This window comes from Notolepis coatsorum (genome assembly GCF_963971535.1).
Source record: "Notolepis coatsorum genome assembly, chromosome: 3".
NCBI classification, from domain to species: domain Eukaryota; kingdom Metazoa; phylum Chordata; class Actinopteri; order Aulopiformes; family Paralepididae; genus Notolepis; species Notolepis coatsorum.
Window position 1 is genome coordinate 100,604,417 of NC_140167.1, and position 22,887 is coordinate 100,627,303.

General features: G+C 43.3%; 2 protein-coding genes across 2 annotated transcripts in view; one reads left to right on the forward strand and one right to left on the reverse strand.

Moving 5' to 3' along the window:
• Positions 1 to 5,299, forward strand: part of LOC311224484 (glycerol kinase-like) — a 95,701-nt gene extending 90,402 nt beyond the window's left edge. The window contains exons 17-19 of the mRNA XM_084309499.1: positions 2,047 to 2,184; positions 3,545 to 3,634; positions 4,022 to 5,299. Of these exons, the coding sequence (XP_084165625.1) occupies positions 2,047 to 2,184; positions 3,545 to 3,634; positions 4,022 to 4,035 (242 nt within the window). The 3' untranslated portion in view covers positions 4,036 to 5,299. The remainder of the gene's footprint in view (positions 1 to 2,046; positions 2,185 to 3,544; positions 3,635 to 4,021) is intronic.
• Positions 5,300 to 15,858: 10,559 nt separating this feature from the next.
• Positions 15,859 to 22,887, reverse strand: part of ddx18 (DEAD (Asp-Glu-Ala-Asp) box polypeptide 18) — a 55,142-nt gene continuing 48,113 nt past the window's right edge. Inside the window, exons 13-14 of the mRNA XM_084309600.1 lie at positions 21,421 to 21,598; positions 15,859 to 18,346 (exon numbers count right to left, since the gene is read on the reverse strand). Coding sequence (XP_084165726.1) covers positions 18,201 to 18,346; positions 21,421 to 21,598 — 324 coding nt within the window. The 3' untranslated portion in view covers positions 15,859 to 18,200. The remainder of the gene's footprint in view (positions 18,347 to 21,420; positions 21,599 to 22,887) is intronic.

Consider the following 22,887-nt stretch of genomic DNA (forward strand, 5'->3'; position numbering starts at 1 on the left):
AGCATGAACATTGAACATTAACCGTGTGTGTATTCATCCACAATCTATCGACATGAAACTATTTGCAATTAATCGTTAAAATAATTACGTATCATTTTATTTATTTCATTTTTATTTCACAACAATAATGTTAGTGATAGAAGAAACTCGTTTTGTGCAACAATGGAAAGCTTGCCAATGTTCATGAGGCAGAATTATTACAACAGCCGATAATACATTTTCCCAATGATAAATCCCTATATGAGTGGACCGCGCAGGAAACTAAAGTGACGTCAGACTACACCTCCCTGTACTGGGTGTAACTCAGGTCTGACCCACTTCACAACCCGTCAGACTACACCTCCCTGTACTGGGTGTAACTCAGGTCTGACCCACTTCACAACCCGTCAGACTACACCTCCCTGTACTGGGTGTAACTCAGGTCTGACCCACTTCACAACCCGTCAGACTACACCTCCCTGTACTGGGTGTAACTCAGGTCTGACCCACTTCACAACCCGTCAGACTACACCTCCCTATACTGGGTGTCACTCAGGTCTGACCCACTTCACAACCCGTCAGACTACACCTCCCTATACTGGGTGTAACTCAGGTCTGACCCACTTCACAACCCGTCAGACTACACCTCCCTGTACTGGGTGTAACTCAGGTCTGACCCACTTCACAACCCGTCAGACTACACCTCCCTGTACTGGGTGTAACTCAGGTCTGACCCACTTCACAACCCGTCAGACTACACCTCCCTGTACTGGGTGTCACTCAGGTCTGACCCACTTCACAACCCAGGAGAAGCCAGAGCCGCTTTTTATTCTGTGTAAAGTAAAGGAGAATTATCAGAGCAAAAGGGTGAATGAATGAATGAATGAATGAATGAATGAATGAATGAAAACAACAGATTGCAGAATGGGTACAATAATTGCGAAACGTGTTTAGTAACATCTGGTGCGTCACTGCGAGCGCTCTATCACCTGTATGTGCGTGGGGGCGTTGGGCTATCAGTGATCATGTTTATTGTAGCAAGAGATCTATACCCACTGATTCCCACCACCTCTTCTCTGTCCAATAAAGATGATCATGTCCAGTAAAAGCTGCATAAAGATCACGATCAGGATTCATGTTATGGCATTCCCTGGTCAAGAGCAAGGCATTTCACAGTCACATTGCACAGTTAAATCTATCTTTGCACACATTAACACTGCCAGAGAATGTGAGGGAAAGAGAGAGAGAGAGAGAGAGAGAATGAATTAATGAATGAATGAATGAATGAATGAATGAATGAATGAATGAATGAAAACTTTATTTAACAGATTGCAGAATGGGTACAATACAGTACGGCTCAATACATACAATTGTTAAGGGGATGCAGACCTGACTGGAATATTCCAGAACGTTGTCATTTGTCGGCCTATTTATGAATCGTTTTCAAATAAACGCTAGATAATCGATAGTATATGTGTGCACACGCACGCTCGTGCCGCGCGCTGATAATCGCTGCTCTTATTTCCTGATGGCTTTTACAGTCAAAACAGCTATATCACATATAGGGGAAACGCTTATATATCCGTGAAAACGAGTCTGATTATCCTAAGACTGATAACATAGATTCCTTACCTGAGATCAGATGGTATCCAAATGGATTATTCCAATTCCTGATCACCATTTGAAAACATCGATCATTGTATTGATCCACCGTGTGTACAGTAGAACACATAATCCCCGCTGCTCTTCAGGCTCCGGAGTGATGCCGGTAAATGTGGAGTCAGAAATCCTTTCTCCCATTCACTTTCATTGAGTCCAATCCAAAAGGGTGATTTACCATCTGGGAGACGATAGGGGGCGCTTTTTTCACATCTGAGAGCCTGGGGTGACTGGATCTCCAACTGTAGGCTCGCTTGATGCAATATGATTTCAGATCGCTAATAAAAATTTAAAAAAAAACGAATAAAACGAATATTCTCGTGATGGGCATTCAACCCGCGGGGGGTAAACCCGAGAAAAGCTGTGAGTGGCATTCAAAGTGTTAATGGTGTCTCTGTGTTGGTCCAGTGCAGCCCAGCATGACGGAGACCACAGCCCTGGGCGTTGCCATGGCAGCAGGGTCGGCAGTGGGGGTGTGGAGCCTGAGCCCAGAGGACCTCCCAGACCTCCCCTCCGAGACGTACCAGCCTCGGATCAACTCTGACGGTTTGTTTTCATGTCATGTTATAGTGCCTGTGTGGAGCCATTGGGAGTGTCCCTTTACATTGTTAAATTGAATATGGGACACAAAATGGGTTTTTGGAAGAAAAAAAACCTTTCACCTTTTTAGTACAGATACCACTATAGAAGTCAATTACCAATATTGGCCTTGAAGAGCAGTATTTACCATCAATCAATTTCACTTAGAAAATCGTATTTCTTTTTTTTATCAACTTTTTCTTCCCCTTTTTTCTGTATTTTTCACCCATCCCAATTTAGTCGTTATGCCAATTCCCTTCCTGGTCGTTGCGCGCATTTCCCCCCCACTTGCCGGTCTAGGGAGGGTTGATAGATACTATCGCATGTCTCCTCCGATACATGTGGAGTCAGCCAGCCGCTTCTTTTCACCTGACAGCGAGGACTCTCACTGGGGGAGTGTAACGCGTGGGAGGATCACACTACCTCCCCCAGATCCCTTCCTCGCTGAGCAGGCGCCCCGACCGACCTGTAGGAGTCGCTGTTTACAACGACCAGGATACACACCCCGCCGGCTTCCCACCCGCTAACACTGCCAATCGTGTTAGTATGGACGACCGACCAAGCCGGAGGCACCGCTGACGGCTGGATTCGATACCAGTGTCTCTGCGGTGGTAGGCAGGCGCTTAGTCCGCTGCGCTACCCAGCCGCCCTAGAAAATCATATTTCTCATACACATGCAAACACGGTGAAGTAGACCCATATAGTAGTGTTTCATCTTGTGTCCAGGCAGGTCATTTAGCCTCTTTGTAATGTAAAGTGTGAAGGCTGGAGGTGAACTGAACCCCAAACAGGTGAACTAAACACTGTTTTTCTACAGTGAAACATAATCTACAACATCAAAAGGTGACATATCATTAGCAAGATGGAGAAATCAAGCATTCCTCACCACTGTTTTCAATTTCAAATGTATTTGACCAGTCTTGTATTTGTATTTGACCAGTGGGGGCGACACTGCCACCTGGTGGAATTATGTTGTTGTTACACTATCATTCTTTTAGTGATAAGAATCAGAGTTGTCTGTGTCATTATACCAGTCTGCTGCTATACAGTATATGTAATAACAATTGTATTATTTGATAATGTTTCATCTATTGTCTGTTTTTTATGGTTGTGAAGTTTATGTAATTTAGTAACTTGTACATGTACTGTTGTCTGTTCTTGTGCTTATGAAGTGTATGTACTTTTGTAATTGTCTGCTCTGTTAACATCAACCTACAAAGGGACTACAGATAGAAATTAGCCTTTGGCTATAATCTGGTATATTTACATATATGTTCATTAATATGCATTGTTCCTATTTTAAATAAATAACTTTGTGTTCATGCAGAAAGTGAGTTCCGTTTTGCTCGCTGGAAGAAGGCCGTCCAAAGAGCCATGAACTGGGAGACCACAGAGGACGGCTGCGACAGAGACACTGGTATGAAACACAGACGTCTTGTTGATCAGTCAGCCATGACACATGGTGGTCAGAGTGCAGGGTCAGAGCCACTTGCATGAATTAATGAATAGTTTGTTTCGAGTATAACGCATTATTCTACGCTCATAGCGAGGGGGGGGGCGTACTAGCGTAGGTCAATGGCCAATCAGAGCGCAAAATGGGAACGCGGAAACACGAACCGTTTGGTCAAAGCATAGACACGTCTTGACTAATAGTTTCATCTGTATGCTGAATAATGTCAACCATTGGCTGACCTTGTCCTCCTTCTGACCCTGTAACCTCTCTTTAGCCTCCTTGACCTCCTCTCTTTAGCCTCATTGACCTCCTCTGTTTAGCCTGGTCTTGACCTCCTCTCTTCCATCACAGATCACCAGCAGTAGCTGACCCTGGGCAGGGGGTCACCTGGTTATGGGGTGGAGCTGATCAAGATGAAACCTGCACCCCTTGGAGGCTTCGTAATGTGTGGTGCGTGGTCGTTTCCTGGTTGATGCTTGGCACAGCTGACATTGGCCTTCCAAGTCTGTAACTGATCCTGGAGCATTTCACGGACAAGACAAGAGAAGAATACAGCCTGAGGTGTTTCTGAAGGACTTGATTGAACTGTTTCTGAATCTGTTTTATCTCCACCAAGGAGGTTATGTTTGTCTGTCCATCCGTCCATCTGTAATAGTAATGGCTGGATTGCCATGATGAACATGATCATGATCCCAAAAGGAAGAAGACACCTAATGATTTACCTGTTGTGAAAAATACATTTAGTAACTTACTCAGTATGACAATAGTAAAGTAATGTAATCTGGTTACTTTTGGATTATCTCAATGACAAATGTGAAAAAAGACAAAAGAAAATATATCAATAACATGACTTTTACTTTTAAGTGCATTTTGTAAAACAAAACAATGTAACCTTAGTAAGAACAATGGGGACACAATGTAACCTTAGTAAGGACAATGGGGACACAATGTAACCATAGTAAGAACAATGGGGACACAATGTAGCCTTACTAGTAAGAACAATGGGGACACAATGTAACCTTAGTAAGGACAATGGGGACACAATGTAACCCAATGGGGACACAATGTAACCCAATGGGACACAATGTAACTGTAGTAAGAACAATGGGGACACAGTGTAACCTTACTAGTAAGAACAATGGGGACACAATGTAACCCAATGGGACACAATGTAACTGTAGTAAGAACAATGGGGACACAGTGTAACCTTACTAGTAAGAACAATGGGGACACCAAGCTCTTAAGCATCAAAATGTGTAGCTGAAAGACAAACAGACAATGCGGTTTCAGTTTAACACCCTCCCTCTCTGTAGTCCTGCTACATGAATTAACAGCATCCACCATGTTTTTTTAATCAACCAATCAGGTGATTAACCAAACCTACTGAACTGTTGGGAAGAGCGTCATAAAGGAAAGTGGTTGGTCTTCACCTGCAAACACTTCTTTAAATCAGACGTGGAGTCCTTTGATCTACTACAGGCGGGCGTAGCTTTACCTCGCTGTGTTCTGAACAAACCACCTGGTGCTTCAGGTCAGACGTAGCTCACTCTGGACTCTGATGTTCTGTGGTGCTTCAGGTGAGACGTAGCTCACTCTGGACTCTGATGTTCTGTGGTGCTTCAGGTCAGACGTAGCTCACTCTGGACTCTGATGTTCTGTGGTGCTTCAGGTCAGACGTAGCTCACTCTGGACCCTGATGTTCTGTGGTGCTTCAGGTCAGACGTAGCTCACTCTGGACCATGATGTTCTGTGGTGCTTCAGGTCAGACGTAGCTCACTCTGGACCCTGATGTTCTGTGGTGCTTCAGGTCAGACGTAGCTCCACTCTGGACTCTGATGTTCTTCTCCTTTTCTCATTTAAACATAATGTGTCGAAGTCTCCACCCGGTGAAGGTGCATTTTTCACCTCGTCCTCGTTGAGACGTCTGTGTTGTGCACCTGGTAGTAGTTCCTTTATTTAACATAATAATACAATCACATAATATATAAAAACATTTATTTTATATTATTTGAAAAATATTCCCAGTTTTTTTCCCGTTAGTCCTACAGGCACAAACATTATCTCCTGACATGCAGCTCCTCCTCGTCGACGACACATCTTTCTTTTTCTCCTACGACGAGGCCGTGTGGCATCTAGAGACCAACATCTTTAAAGCTGCTATAGATAAAAAATTTATGTAGTAATTTTTATATATATATATATATATATCAAAGACATTTTAGAAAGGTGCAAAATGAAAGTATTGCTTTTCCCCCCAAAAATGATTAATGAATTTATCATTTAAAAAAATTAAATGCGGGTCCAAAATGTATGTTGTTTACATGTTGCTGCATGTATCCCCCCCGCCCTACTTCCCATTTCCCCCACATGGAATGCACCCGATTGGATAAATTACATGCTGGTGCACTAGTGCGACAAAATATGTTTGTCCTACCAAGGCCTGTGCAGGTTTGAGTAGTTTGACCTCATGGTGGCGCTATTCTCACAAAGCTAAAAACACTAACGGCTTGTCTGATCATCACTGAAAATGTGTCCCTTTGTGACATCACACTGATCAATATGTATTATTCAGATATGATTGATGAGCTCTATGACCCCCCAGCTCCATTTCAGAAGAATTCATGGTAAACAAAAAGTGATGTGAATGCTTTGTCCGATTTGCACCAAACATGATAAATATGACAAATATTTTGTGTGACTAATTCTAGTTTTTATTTGTTTGTGGGGGGAAGTTAGTCATTTTCCACCTGGGTATAAAACTGTGAACTTGCCGTCGGTATACTTGACCCGCCTGTCCAGATGATGCTGTTATTTTGTTTTAGTTTTTTTTATCAAATTATTATTATTTTTGTCTTCACATGATGCTGTTATTTTTTTTAAAGGGAAAATGTAGGCAGTCATAGTTCAACACAAAAGGTTTTTTATGGTCCATTGTGCCTGATCTTTATTTTATTATTTAACAAATGGTGACGCTGTCCATTTTCTCCACTTGATCTGTAGTGTATTTCTAGGTTTTACTTATTTCTTTATTCTGGACTAAATCTAACCTTAACATTGAACGAAGGTGAAGATGTTTTAGGTGTGGCATTGTTTGAGAATGGCTTGACTTGAAGAAACCCTGTGGGAACGAGGGACATTTGCAGGCTCTGTGCAGCACTTTATAATTTATCATGTGTCTGGGGAGCACGAAGGGGAACCGTTATACCCATGTTTTAATCCAATGTGTTTTAATCCAATTATTATAGTAGTGCTCGGGTAATTGTTTAGGGAAATACATTACAAGCTAAATGAAAGTGGTTTATCGTTATCAAACTAAAGCCATTTATTTTCAGTCAACATTCTCAAATATTTCATATTTTTGAAAAATGTTACACATTGTATTGATTGATTTAGACAACCAATTTATCATGATTCATAATATTTACATAAAAAAAAAGGAACTTGCTCTGCAAATACTAGATGTCATCGAATACCAGGTAATGTGAGAACACTGGCCAATGAGATGTGGAATTATGCCGTTTTTGTTTGGCATGATGACTTTTAATTTGACTCGTTATCAATGATACATTATCCTCCATCACGTAAACCTCCCATACCATTCAGGCAGGATTCATATTGAAATTATTGGAGCGCTGTGGGCGTATGGCCGTGTGTGCCAGCGCTGTAATGAATGGGGATACATGCCGGTGTTTGCAGTGCTAAAACTATATTAAATATTATAGCTATGGATCTAATAATATAGTCGATTGTTATTGAGTTTCTTCCGGTCAAGATGCAAGAAACAGATAATTTTTTCATCAATACATTCCCATTTTATACCGTGGTGAATATGAGTATAGTTTTAGAGTAATTCTGTAATCCCAGGAAACGCCGCTAAACAGCGTTTTAGTGCATTTCACTTTATAGCATGCCATTCCTCGCTTGCATCAACAATCAATCTGAAATCAACGCTAGATTATCGGTATTATGTTTCATCATGGATGCATGAAGGGGGGGGGGTAGTCAACAACATGGACGTTTGCGATCTCAGACCCATTCCCAATGATAACATAAGGCTGGATGGATGGATTATGAATGGAAATAGCGAATAAAAGAAATAACGACCAAAACCCGACTTTTCTCGGGTTTGGTAACCCGATTTATGTCGGGTCTGGCGTCGATTGTGTTCTGATGTTGCCTGAAATACCAACCAGCAACCCTGAGACAAGGTTGAATTTTTACCTGTTTGAGGGTTTATGTGATAGGAAATAATGCATGTGTGCCAGTGACTACATGTTTGAAGGAATCTGGAGCTTAATAGATGTGCTCAGGTATGTAATGTAATGAAGGCTTTTTCTGCCTGCATGTACCTTTTCTCTAATCAGGTTGAACTTTTACTTTGTAAATAGTTTTTTTTTAAGTAATCATATTCAGCATTCCTTTCTGAAATGTATACTGCAATAAAAACCGTTGATGAAAATGCTTTGGATTTTAATAACTACATTAATTCCTGGTATTTTAACCGTATCAATAGCTAATTCCATCACTAACATTTATAATTCTTACTAGGGATGTTCGATATTGGCTTTTTTTTACCGATATCCGATATACCGATATTGTCCAACTCTTAATTTCCGATACCGTTATCAACCGATACCGATATATACGGGCCCCCCCAAAAAAAACACAACATTATGCATACTTTTCACAATAAATAAAATAAGAATTTGTTCTTCTTACTTGCTTGCCTGGGTAAATAAAGGTTAAATAAATGTAAAAAAAAAAAAAAAGATTATACCGATAGCCTAACGATAATTTCCGATATTACATTTTGTTGACAGAATCTAGCTATGGGGCGACAATAATGTGGTCAAGAGGCATGGTTTCTATCTTTAGCCTTTAAGCGGCGTGGTTTATTCATTCACATGGTATGAGCAGCAGCACATGAGTTCTCCTCTCACTGAGAGGCTGGTGGAGAAAGAGGTAGAGGGGGAGGAGACATCTCTATTTATACTCGCCACCTGGTGGTATCTTGAGTGGCTCCGCCTAGAGCGCCCTCTAATGGAAACAGTTATATATGCAGTTAGAAAGTTACTAACAATCCTACATAGAACCTCTAACTTCAACACTCCCACTTAGGGTTGTATTAGCATACTGGATAACTTCTCCGAAAAACATTTTACAAAGGAAACGTTAAACATGACCTCTGCAAATCTCTTCAATTTCAATTTGGAACAGGTTTCCTCATAGTGTCTGCTACCATGTCGTCCGTTTGGACAATAAATCAGTCATTCTTTCTTCTCTGATGACAGATCTGATGAGATGATGTTTTATATCGACATGTTTACATATATGTCGGCACACTGGGTTCCTAGCAATCACAATGGTTCCCTGGTTGCCCTCATAAACAACAGTCTTCATATATAGATAGGTGTTCATCACTTCGAGCAGTTGTTCTAGATAAACACATTTTCATATATACATAGGTGTCCATCACTTCGAGTAGTTGTTCTAGATAAACACATTCCTGCATTGTCATAGCTAGAAACATAGACTCAGCTTCACAGGTTGATAGTATCACTGTGGGCTTTAAGTCCTAAACCCTTGCTGCCCTTTCTGAAACACAGCTGTTCGTCTGCTGCACCTTTGGGATAACGAAAAACATGTTTTTGACGTAGTTCAATGCTTGTCTGTGGGGTCAGCAAAATACTGTGACAATTTTTACTCACTACAAAACATAGGTCAGGGCGAGTACAGGTTGTCTAACAAATGAGACTACCCACAGCTTCTCTATACATCTCTTACATCAGTCAAGACATCTCCGGATCTTTTCCACATAATTAAATCATTTAGAACATGGTAAATCATCCACATCTGTATTTAAACATGGGATCCATTTCTGTATTTAAACATGGAATAAAACATAGGATCCATTTCTGTATTTAAATATGGAATCCACTCAGGTATTTAAACCCGGATTCTACTCCTCCCGTATTTAAACCTGGAGTGTCCTCCTCCTGCATTTAAGCAGTGTAGCCACCCTCCTTCAGTATTTAAACATGGAGTACCCTCCTTCAGCATTTAAGCAATTAGCTACGAACCATACTTTGTATTTGTCGTGGCCTTCAATACCCTCCTGGATTGAATACACCCATTTCCCTCCCACTGTCTGTCTGCCCTCTGGTAACTTGGTTGAATTCCCATTTCCCTCCCACTGTCTGTCTGCCCTCTGGTAACTTGGTTAGAGTAAAGGTGTGGTTGTCCTCTAGGGACCTAATCTCCTCATCCCTTGCTCTCTCCCATTTACTTGATTCGGGGGACACTATGGCCTCCTTAAAGGTCGGGGGTACCCCACTGACTACCCTGTAGCAGTAATTAACGGTGGTGAGTGTACTGTCATCCTCGTCACTCCCTTTCCGGGCATAGTCTGTCAGATACTTTGGGGGTTTGTGTTCCCTTGAGGGGATACCTCCCACTGCTTGGGGCACTTGACGTCACCCTCGGGTGCTCCTCGTCATCGCCCTCTGGGGGTGGCTGACTGTCACTGGGCTGATGTGTCTCTGTTTCTACACACCTTACTCTGGAGTCCAGCTATGGCTCCTCTGTCTGTGTCTCCCTCTCACATGTTGTCTTTGTGACAAACTTGACTAGCCTGTGTTTCTGCACTCTCCCTTTACCGGGATGATAAACTAGGAAAGCGGGGCTTCCCTTGTCGTGCCCTACAAAGAGTCCTTTTTCACATCTGGACTCAAGCTTTCCTCTGTCCTGCAGGTACGGATAACACACTGATCCAAATCGGTGCATTCTAGCTAGATTACACTTCTTTCCTGTCAGTGCTGTATACGGGGTGGTGCCTGTGTGCTTATTAAAGCACCTGTTTCTGGTGTAAGCGGCTTCTTGCACCGCATAATGCCATAGGCTCTTAGGTAAGTTACTGTCTACTAGCTTACACCTAGCCATTTCGAAAAGGGTGTGCCATTCCCTCTCTGCCACTCCGTTCTGGTGTGGGGGATATGGACATGACGTCTCGTGTCTTATCTTGTACCTTCTCAACAGTGAATCAAATCAAATCAAATCTAATTTATTTGTAAGGCCCGACAACACACGTTAATGTCCCCATGGGCCGGACACGTCTTCTTTAAACAAGTCAAGAAGAAACATAACAATAAGTCAAGAATAAAACAAGAACACCATAAGGTCCAACAAATTTAAAATAAATGCAAATAAATGAATGAATGCAAGCACTCCCAGACGTACCCAAATTTGCTGATGACACAGTAGTGGTGGGCCTGATCTCTGCCAACGACGAAAGGGCCTACCTGGAAGAGGTAGAGAACCTGTCACAGTGGTGTCAGGAGAACTGCCTCTCCCTGAACGTCAGCAAAACAAAAGAGATGATTGTGGACTTCAGGAGGTCGGGGGTCAAGGACTACAGCCCCCTCAGCATCGACGGGGCACCGGTTGAGAGAGTGAACAGTTTCAAGTACCTCGGAGCCCACATATCCGAGGACTTGACATGGACCACACACATTGACAGTGTTGTGAAGAAGGCACGACAACGCCTCTACTTCCTCAGGCGCCTAAGGAAGTTCCAAGTCAGTCAGAAGATCCTTAGGAACTTCTACTCATGTACAATAGAGAGCATCCTGACCGGCAACATCACCTCCTGGTTTGGGAATAGCACTGCACAAGACCGTAGCAGACTACAAAGAGTGACACGTTCAGCCGAACGCACAATTGGAGGGGGGCTTCCCACCCTCCAGAACATTTACAACAAGCGGTGCAAGGGGAAGGCTAAGAGAATTATTAAGGACTCGAGCCACCCGAACAACTGCCTCTTTGAACTGCTGCGGTCAGGCAAGCGATACCGGAGTCTTAAGGCGAGCACAGAAAGACTCAGAAGAAGCTTTTTAGGCTGCTAAACGAACAATAATCGCTAAACGAACAATAATCACTATGCAACAACCATCAAATGCACACAGCACACACACCCACACGCACACACTCACTCAAACAAACAACACACTGCAGCACCCACTCTCCACACTTTAGATCACACAAACACACTTACACTTTATATTTATTGATAAAGGATTTGCACTACAACTCGTACACCTACTGTGAATTGTACCTAAATTGCACCTCGTCCCATTTCTCCATTTCTGCCTTGCACTATATAGTATTGTATATTAGTACACTGCACAGTATTGTATATTGTATGATAACTACGTCTATTCTGCATCGAACATTGTACATATGTCTAAACTGTGACCTCTTTTTTTTACTTCTAATTTTACTATGTTTTTATTTCATACTTATCTTGTCTTGCACAGTCTCTGGAGCGCAACAGTAAGAAGCATTTTGTACAAAAGTATTCTGTACTTCTGTATGACAACTATTAAAGAAACTTGAAACCCCACGCGAAGGTAAGGAAAAACTCACTAAAACCTAACAATAGGGAAAAATGCACCACAGGCAGTGTGGAGGGGAGAAACCTTAGAAGGGCCATTCAAGGGGGGATCTCCCTTCTTAGATGTCGGTGATAGTAGTGTTGCAGACTAACAGTTGGTAAGCATGCACTCAAGTGTGTGGTGAAACACAGATGAGTGCATGCAATAGCAACTGAACATTTTGAAAAATTAAAGATAGAGCTGATAGCGATAGCAACTGAACAGTGATTGGAACTCTGTTTGTGAACTCTGTTTCGTTGTCGGACCTCAAGCATCCTACGTTACCATAAGGGGCTACGTCTGCCAGGAATTTCTCTGTGGCCTGGAGTGTGTCACTCTTTGCTTTGAGAAAGTAAACAAACACTGCTCCTGTGCACACATCTGTAAAAGACTGTACATATCTAAAGCCTCCTATGGACTCGTTGCTTACTGGACCGGCTAGATCCGTGTTAACTAGTGCAAGTGGTACCTTTACTTTTTCTGTGGGATTTCTGTTTCTCGATTGAGTAAACTTCCCCGTTTTGCACACTACACATTTTTTGTCAGGTCTACACTTTTCACCTTCAATGTGCATGCCTTCTGTCACTGCTTGCAGTTTCAGTAAATCCTCGTAATTACAATGACCCATAATCTCGTGCCATGTCTGAATATCGTGACTGGCCGTCACGCTACACATATCATTATTATCATTACACTTGTCGTTGTCATTACACTCTGTTTGCAGATAATACATTCTCTGGTACATCTTTATGTCAAACCGTGTACCGTCAGGCTCTACAAGAAAATGTTTACCTTTATCGAAGAATACCTTGGCTTCTATCTTTAGCCTTTAAGCGGCGTGGTTTATTCATTCACATGGTATGAGCAGCAGCACATGAGTTCTCCTCTCACTGAGAGGCTGGTGGAGAAAAAGGTAGAGGGGGAGGAGACATCTCTATTTATACTCGCCACCTGGTGGTATCTCGAGTGGCTCCGCCTAGAGCGCCCTCTAATGGAAACAGTTATATATGCAGTTAGACAGTTACTAACAATCCTACATAGAACCTCTAACTTCAACACATTTTAATGCCAATATCGGCCGATAATATCCCTAATTCTTACAATGGTTAACTCATTCCCCGCCAACGTTTATACGTTATTGGGCGCCATCCTTTGAACGCCAACCACGTATATATATACGTTATTTGATCGTTTTTCCTTTTTTTTCAATATTTGTATTCATTATTCATCCGGGGACCTCGGTGTTACCATAGGGAATGAGTCTGAGATCGCCAAGGTGCAATACCGGCCGCATCCAGCTAGACGGCGGTATCGAGCACCCTTTGAAACCTTGTATCTTGGCCTGTGCAACGGTCAAATGTCACCGGGCGCACTTTTCTTTGTCGGGCGTGATGGATTATGTTGGCGACACGATCGACACCAATACTGGGACTCACGATCAGATAATTGGAATATTCTTTTTGGGGTACATCCTAGTGAAGGTAAGGGCTATATATCAATCCTGCGTTGATCCAACCATGTCTTCACCCCGATCGCAACATGTGTAACGTTACTCCACAACGTATGCCGTTGGTGACGATCAAAGCATCAAACCCCCCCCTTTCATGCATTCATGATGAAACATAATATCTATGATATAGATTTGATTTGGGAATAGTAGCGTGTACAGGCAAGAAACGGCAACGTTTATAGTAGAATTGACGTACTCAGCCTTTCGGGAATTACCCCAGACCACGCTATAACTATACTTATATTCAGTGGTGCAGTCGTAATATGGGAACTGCCCGGACGCCACATGCACGCGCGAGCGCACGCGCATACATGTTCCCTCGCTTGCGCACAGAACAGATGATTATTATGCATAACAATGTTTTAAATGTGGGCGGCTACGTGGCGCAGTGGGCAAGGCGCTCGCAACGAATGCTGGAGACTAGGCTCGAACAGGATGCCTCCTGTTCGAGCCCCGCTCTCCACATTGCTTTCAGTTTAGCTGGTCGTCCACAGTAATACACATTGGCCGTATTACGGGGAGGGAAACTGAAGGGTGGGGATTGGGCGTTATGGACAGCGACTCCTACAGGTCGGTTGGTGCGCCTGCGCAGTAGAATCAAGAAGCAACGGCGGCGTGGCCCCTCCAAAGCCCAGACTCTCGACGCTGAAAGATCGAGCCGCGCAGGTGAAAAGATGCGACGGCTGTTACCTCGAGTATCGGAGGGGACTCGTGCTATGTATGACTTAGTCCACATTGCAGCCGGCTTGTGGGAGGCAAGAAACAACGTTCAAAGACAGGGGAGGGTTGAATTGGACGATATGAAAATTGGGATGGGAGAAAAATTTAAAATGGGAGAAAAAGTGGATAAAAAAAAGTTTTAAATGTAATTGTAGTTACAATTTCTTTAATTGAATTAACTTAAACTAGAAAAGTAAATACAAACTAAATTAACAATGTAACTTTGTTTACAGAAGGACAGTTTCCTTCTGAAGCACAACTTAATGTCTCATCCTTCCAGTCGGGACCACAGATCAAGCAAACCCCCACCAATTGGTACAGGGCTTGTTTTGGTTTGGCTCTTCTCGTTGTTATGCTATCGGTATCCTATTATTATGCAAAGTCTAGGTGATAAGTGCCGGCCGGGTACTTGGCGCATTGGCGCGACGAGTCCAGTGACAATTGTGAACGCATTTTTGTGTGCGCGCGTGCACATCCATGCGCGATTGCGCGCACTTCTGCTCAGCGAACTACTAGGACGGCGTGGTACCGCCACTGCATCACTGCTTATATTCACCACGGTATAACACGGGAAGGTATGGATTAAAAATTTATTCTTTTTCACATATTGAACAATAGATAGGTGATGTCAAATGGGCCATAGTATTGTATCCATAGCTATAATATAGTATATAGTTATAGCTCTACCAACACTCCTATCTTGTAAAGCGTGGCAGTGCTAGAACGGGACCTGTCTAATCCCCTGCGGTCAATGAGTTAAAGGTGCTATAGATAAATATTTTTATAAAATACATCAAGCTTTCATAAAGGTGCAGACAAAAAGTATTCATTCTGCCACCCCAAAAAAGAATAAAAAAAAATGTATCCACTTTTTCTCATTTTCTATTTTTCTCCCATCCCAATTTCGTATCGCCAATTCTCCCCTCCTGTCTTGAACATTGCTAGACTATGCCTCCCACTGGTCGGCTGTAGTGAGGATAGAAGCCTTGCATCACGTGTCCCCTCCGGTACACAAGGCAGCCTGTCGCATCTTTTCACCAGACAGCGCGGACTCTCAGTGGCGAGGAGTAACGCGTGGGAGGCTCGCTGCCCCCGATACTTCCTGTCTCTGCTGTACAGGCGTCACCCAACCGACCTGTAGGAGTCGGTGTCCACAACGTCCAATCCCCACCCATCGACTTTCCACCCGCTACCTCTGCCAATTGAGCCAGTATGACGACTGGTCCAAGCCGCAGGCAATGCTGACTCGGGAAGTCGAGACCGGAGTCTCTTGCATTGGTGACGAGCGCAAACTCCGCTACGCCACCCAAGTATTAATTAATTTATAATTTAATGTAAGTTTGTGGGTCCAAAGTTGTTGACATGTTGCTGTATCCCCTCCCATTTCCTATTTCTCCACGTGGAATGCACCCAATTGGATAAATAACATGCTGGTGGTCTAGTGTGGCATCTAGTGGCTGAATTAATCTATAGCACCTTTTGTTGAGTATGAAGTTTATGGTTCAGCAGCACACAAAAACAGATGTAAATAGATTTAATAATCCATTTATTAAGAATTATTTGGAAACAAATTGTACAATTATGAGCAAAAGAGGGTACAAAGTTGTACAAATGACACCAGGGAAGGAATGCAGGGGTCGTCCTTAAAAACAAAGTCCACAGAAAAGTTCCGTCAACATTTAGGTTGAATCTCAATGTCTGGACTTGCAGGCGCAAGACTTTGGGCTAAAGACCTTGTAATGATAGGCTTGGGCGGTATGACAGTATACCAGGGTATTTAGAAATCAAAAACGGTATTGAAAACCAATACGTCAAAATCACAGATCCGTTTGTTTATATTACAGTGAAACAGAGTTTTAACAGTGGTTGGTTGTAGTGCACTGCACACACACGCCAGCAGAGGGCGAGACCAGTCCTCACTAGCATGGCCGCCTAGTTATAGTTGAAAGTGGGGGTGCAAGATTTTTTTTTTTTTTTGGAGGCCCCTCGTCACTAGAGGCCCACGGGCCGCGGCCATCGTTAATCCGGCCCTGCTCGTCTGCCATATAGATAGCGAACGTTAACATTTGCAAACGAAGTCAACGTCATCCAGCTGACACCACATGTCTAGATAATATGACAACGTTAGCTAGCGGCTAGCACTAAAGCTAACGCCAACCAGAGGGAAACGTTGTTATTATTATTATTATTAGAGGATTTACGGTATGACCAGATGGCATTTCGGGACGTGAAACACTTTTATTGTATTGCGTGGTAGAAGTTCTACCAATCAATAGTAAAGACATGTCTAACAATCTTTTGTTTGAACAACTTACTGGAAAATCCTGCCTGCCACCAATGACACACACGTTGCTGTATTTACACTCAGCCTACCTGCAGCGCCGTGCGCCACTGTCTGCTGGGGTGGGGAGGCACTGGATCAAACCATATGGGGGGGCAGGGGGGGGGCGTCGCAATCTATGGAAACTTAAAAATGTGCTATTAAGTGTCATTGCGTATTATTAATTTGATTGAAATTACGTAGTTATGGTTAGATTTATATATTGGGGGGGATATATCATATTTTTCATATGATAAAAAAGTGGTGGAGCAAGAGCATACCTTTGCTCCCCCAAGTTCAATAGTGGGAGAGCAGATGCTCCGAGTGCTCTATTACGCAGGCATCTATGCTCACTAGTGGAGGGAGCCGCAGAGCTGGTTGTCTACACACAGGAGGAGGGGAAATCCTGCTTCACTGGAAATTAAATGAGACGCGCTTACCATTGCTGCCTGGTGCTGCGGGCTAACTGGCTGTTCTGAGAGCTAACTGTTGTGTATGTGTATCACAACGGTGGTCACGCTTCACGGTAATGTTGCGACAGTGCTGTGAAAATACCGTAAAGCGTTGTGGTAACGAGTGTGTGTTGTTGTGGACTGGTGGAGCAAGCAAATAAACGGTAAAACGTTACGTCGCAGTCCGGTGCGTTTTTGAATACACAATACTAACGTTACTAGTACTAGGGTGCTGCGGGGCTCCTGGCTACCATTCTGAGAGTTAACGTTAGTATTACTAGGATGCTGCGGGCTTCTGGCTAGTGGCTACCATTCTGAGAGCCAAGGATAGTAGCACTCGGATGCTGCGGGCTAACTGGCCATCTCCACGATTTGTTTACTTGGTAACACGGGTTGCGCCCCCCCCGCTGATGAAAATGAAGTCATACGTCATATACCGTACACCGGGGTATTAGGTCATCATGGTATGACGGTGAAAAAGATTATACCGCCCAGGCCTGAGCTGATGAGAAAATCCAGTCCATGAGGGTTCTGATGTAATCTGTTTGAGCCGTTCCATGTCGGTCTAAAACAATGTTCCAACACCATGATTTACTTAAATAATCATTACGCAGAAAAGGTAAAATACACAGAGTGGTCGAAAAACATGATATGCCTTGTATGTATATTATAAAATATATAATGTATTTTGTTAAGGCCCATTTTACATGCTTATGCAGAACCAGTGGATTTATTATAAACCCACATTCATACTTTTATAATAACATCCAAGGGCTTGGGTTGTTGGCGCTGTGATGTTGATTCTGTTGATTGACATGGGGAGGGCCGTTTCAAATGCTCTTCTTTCTCAGAACACTTGCATCCTCTCGGACTCAGTCTGCGAGTCTGTAGTCTGGACATTGGGATTTGGCCTTAGAAAACACCTATTTAACAAGTTACAGGGATCAAATTGGAGAAACAGGGCCACAAGTTTGCGCTATACACCACAAGACTCCATATATACATTTCTAAGTAAATGTAAAGGACAAATGGCCCATTCTCCCCATAACCTACAAGCATAGGAAACAAAGAGTCCAGGAAGCCTTGTTCTTAGAAGAGTTTAGCGAGAGAACTGCCTCTTGTCTCCCTTTCCCTTGTTGATATGCTTGAAGATCTTGGCCTTGTGGACGCCCTTGGTCTTCTGGAAGCCAAATCCTCCTCCACCGCCTCTCTTCTGATTCTTGACTCCTTTGCTGCTGTGGACGTCTGTTGCAGAGGTTAAAGGAAACAATGCTCTTTCTTGACGAAAAACACTTTATCATGTGGGAATCAAACTTCACGTAACTTGTAATTGAAATGAATCACGTCAAATATCTATAATCTGAAAACAACATTGAGAGTGAAATAGGGATGGGCGTGAGTAAGGCAGGCACTCTTGTGAGCGCCATGGAGAGGACATTGATGGGCTCACAGAGTGCCTCACAGACTACATCAACTTGTGTGTGGACTCCAATGTTCCATCAAGGACTGTTACCTGCTACCCTAACAATAAACCGTGGGTCACTAAGGACATCAAAGCCCTACTAAACGAGAAGAAGAGGGCTTTCAACGCAGGTAACAGGGAGGAGGTCAAACGAGTTCAGGGGCTTCTGAAAACCAACCTCAGAGAGGCCAAAGACAAATACAGGAGGAAGTTGGAGGGCCAACTGGAGAACAATGACATCAAACAAGTGTGGACTGGAATGCAGACCATAACCGGCATTAAACCGGCAAGGGGAAGTGGAGTGGATGGAGCTGTAGACCGGGCTAATGAGCTAAACCTGTTTTACAACAGGTTTGATACGGCGCCCCCCGGCTAGTCTCTGAGGCTGCAGAGTCCCGACACTGTGAGAAAAAAACTCATGTGTGATCCCTGTCCCTAAGTGCCCGCGTCCCAGCACGTCCAAGGACTACAGGCCGGTCGTGGAGCAACTCCGCCCGGTGATCAAACCCCAGCTAGACCCACTCCAGTTCGCCTACAAGCCCCGACTGGGGGTAGAGGATGCCGTCATCTACCTGCTGAACAGAGCCTACACTCACCTAGACCTGGGGGTAGAGGATGCTGTCATCTACCTGCTGAACAGAGCCTACACTCACCTAGACCTGGGGGTAGAGGATGCTGTCATCTACCTGCTGAACAGAGCCTACACTCACCTAGACCTGGGGGTAGAGGATGCTGTCATCTACCTGCTGAACAGAGCCTACACTCACCTAGACCTGGGGGTAGAGGATGCTGTCATCTACCTGCTGAACAGAGCCTACACTCACCTAGACCTGGGGGTAGAGGATGCTGTCATCTACCTGCTGAACAGAGCCTACACTCACCTAGACCTGGGGGTAGAGGATGCTGTCATCTACCTGCTGAACAGAGCCTACACTCACCTAGACAAGCCGGGGAGCTCTGTGAGTCATGTTTTTTACTAGTGATTTTGATACCATAAGGACTGGGCTGCTGGGTGAGAAGTTGGAGGCGATGCAGGTAGAGGCCCCCCTGGTGTCCTGGGTTGTGGACTATCTGACGGGCAGACCACAGTGTGTGCGCCTATGGAGCCGTGTGTCAGACAGACTGGTCAGCAACACCGGGGCCCCGCAGGGGACAGTCCTCTCTCCCTTCCTCTTCACAGTCTACACCAACGACTTCCACTATCGGTCAGAGTCCTGCCACCTTCAGAAGTTTTCTAATGACTATGATAGTGGGATGTATAAAGGACGGTGATGAGAGGGAATACCGGGAACTGGTAGTGGACTTCGTCACATGGTGCAATAAAAAAAACCTGCAGCTAAATGTGGCGAAGACCAGGGAACTGGTTGTGGAGCTGGGGAGGAGGAGGAGTGCACCTGTGTCCTCCCGTTTCCATCAGGGGAGTCGATGTGGACATGGTTGAGGATTACAAATACCTCGGTGTGCACGTCGACAACAAACTGAACGGGTCAAAACACGCAGAGGCACTCTACAAGAAGGGCCAGAGCCGACTCTACTTACTCAGAAGGCTGAGATCCTTCAATGTCTGTACAAGGATGTTGAGGATGTTCTACCAGTCGGTGGTGGCGGGCGCCTTCTTGTACGCTGTGACCTGCTGGGGCAGCGGACTGAGAGCGGGGGATGCAAACAGGCTGGATAAGCTGGTCAGGAAGGCCAGTAGCGTGGTTGGGGTGGAGCTGGACTCTCTAGCGATGGTGGCAGAGAGGAGGAGCCTTATAAGCTCCAGGCCACCCACTATACACAGACTTGGCTGAGAGGAGGAGCACGTTCAGTGCAACAGTCCCTAAATGTAGCACTTATTCCATTCTATTCTTAGGCAATTTGTTTTGTTATTCTTATTCGTGACTTTGTTCTGTAAAGTATTTCTATTCTATTCTATTACTCACGTAGTCGTCGTTTCAACTGAACTCGAGTGGATTTTGATTGAATGGTGCTCAAATTCTTATATATATAAATATATATTTTTTTTTTAAATCACCAAAAGTGCTTGTTTGGGCCACTGAAACATAAAATCGTGTGAGGAGTGAGTTGTTGCAGGAAGACAACACTGGTCAGTTGTGGAACATGAGAGTGCACCGCAAAAACGTTGTGTTGAAAGCTAGCTTAGCGTTAACTGAAAGATAAAAACAGAGGTTTGCGTTTGTGCATTTCCAAATTGTGCCAACAACATGTCACCCACTTTGCGTAGCATTCATAGACTAGTATTATGTATATGGGTACATGCGGTTCAGAGAGCAGAGAGACATGCTGCAGACAGAGTGGAGGTAATGTAATTATTACAAATGGTAATTGACTGTTTCGACTGACAATATATTATCAGTATATTGCTGTGCATTGTTATGCCCACGTGTGCCATGCGCTTTAAGATGCATTCTAGGGGAGCTCCAGTAGCTCACCACGTACCGCGAGTGCTATTTCAGCGCCGTGGACAACCGCGCTCGCGCGGATCTGGGGCTGAGCGCGTTCGAATCCCGGACGGCAGCCGTGCCTTTCCCAGAGTGTCTTCCCCCCATCTGAACCCTTTCAGCCTGCTTCTGTCGGTCGAACTTGACCAAGTATGAATGCGACGAAAAAGCGATAAACGCTAAAAAGAACCAGCTGACTGGTCAAAGTTTAAAAAAAAAAAGATGCATTCTAAAAATGTATTTAGCACTACTCGAGTAATTTTTTATTTCAAAAACAAACAAATGGACTAAAAATGCATTACACGTGCAACATTTAGAGCAGGGCATATACAAAGACAACTCAACGCTCAGTGAACATTTAGAGCGGGCATGTAAGAAGGCCCCTCTACGGTCAGTGCAGTAGAAAAGGATACTGAGGTCCACGTAGGGGGGCACTTTGAAGCCGAAGGAGAGCGCCACCATGGGGAGGTCGAGGGTGTTGACGCAGTAGATCTGTTTGAGCGAGTGCGAGTCGTAGGCTCTCACGTAGCACCTGTAGGCCTCCTGGGCAGACTTGTGGAGGTAGTAGTTCTTCTCTATCAGCTTCTCCAGCTGAGGAACAGCAAAACAAATATAAAATAAAATAACACTAGGGAACAGCAAAACAAATATAAAATAAAATAACACTAGGGAACAGTAAAACTATTATAAAATAAAATAACACTAGGGAACAGCAAAACTATTATAAAATAAAATAACCCTAGGGAACAGCAAAACAACTATAAAATAAAATAACACTAGGGAACAGCAAAACTATTATAAAATAAAATAACACTAGGGAACAGCAAAACTATTATAAAATAAAATAACACTAGGGAACAGCAAAACTATTATAAAATAAAATAACCCTAGGGAACAGCAAAACTATTATAAAATAAAATAACCCTAGGGAACAGCAAAACTATTATAAAATAAAATAACAATAGGGAACAGCAAAACAACTATAAAATAAAATAACACTAGGGAACAGTAAAACTATTATAAAATAAAATAACACTAGGGAACAGCAAAACTATTATAAAATAAAATAAAATAACCCTAGGGAACAGCAAAATTATTATAAAATAAAACAACAATAGGGAACAGCAAAACTATTATAAAATAAAATAACCCTAGGGAACAGCAAAATTATTATAAAATAAAATAACACTAGGGAACAGCAAAACTATAAAATAAAATAACACTAGGGAACAGCAAAACTATTATAAAATAAAATAACCCTAGGGAACAGCAAAACTATTATAAAATAAAATAAACCTAGGGAACAGCAAAACAAATATACAATAAAATACTAGGGAACAGCAAAACAACTATAAAATAAAATAACCCTAGGGAACAGCAAAACAACTATACAATAAAACACTAGGGAAAAGCTAAACAATTATAAAATAAAATAACACTAGGGAACAGCAAAACCAATATAAATAAAACACTAGGGACCAGCAAAACAATTATAAAATAAGATTTTAAACATAAATAACACTAGGCAAGCCTAGTTAAGCCAGACCTGGTCATGACACTCGCACATGCATGTTTCAACAATGGGGAGTCAGTCAGTCCATTAACACTTTGAATGCCACCCACGAGTTTTCTCGTGTTATTACCCCCCGGGTTGAATGCCCACTCACGAGAATATTCGTTTTTTTCTATATATTTTTTTAGCGATCTGAAATCATATTTCATCAACCGAGCCGACCGTTGGAAATTCAGCTACCTCAGGCGCTCAGATGTGAAAAAAGCGCCCCCTATCGTCTCCCAGGTGGTAATTCACCCTTTTGATTGAACTCGATGTTATGTACCAGGAGCCTGATCACTCCTGTGTCACTGTGCATGCAGGTTGA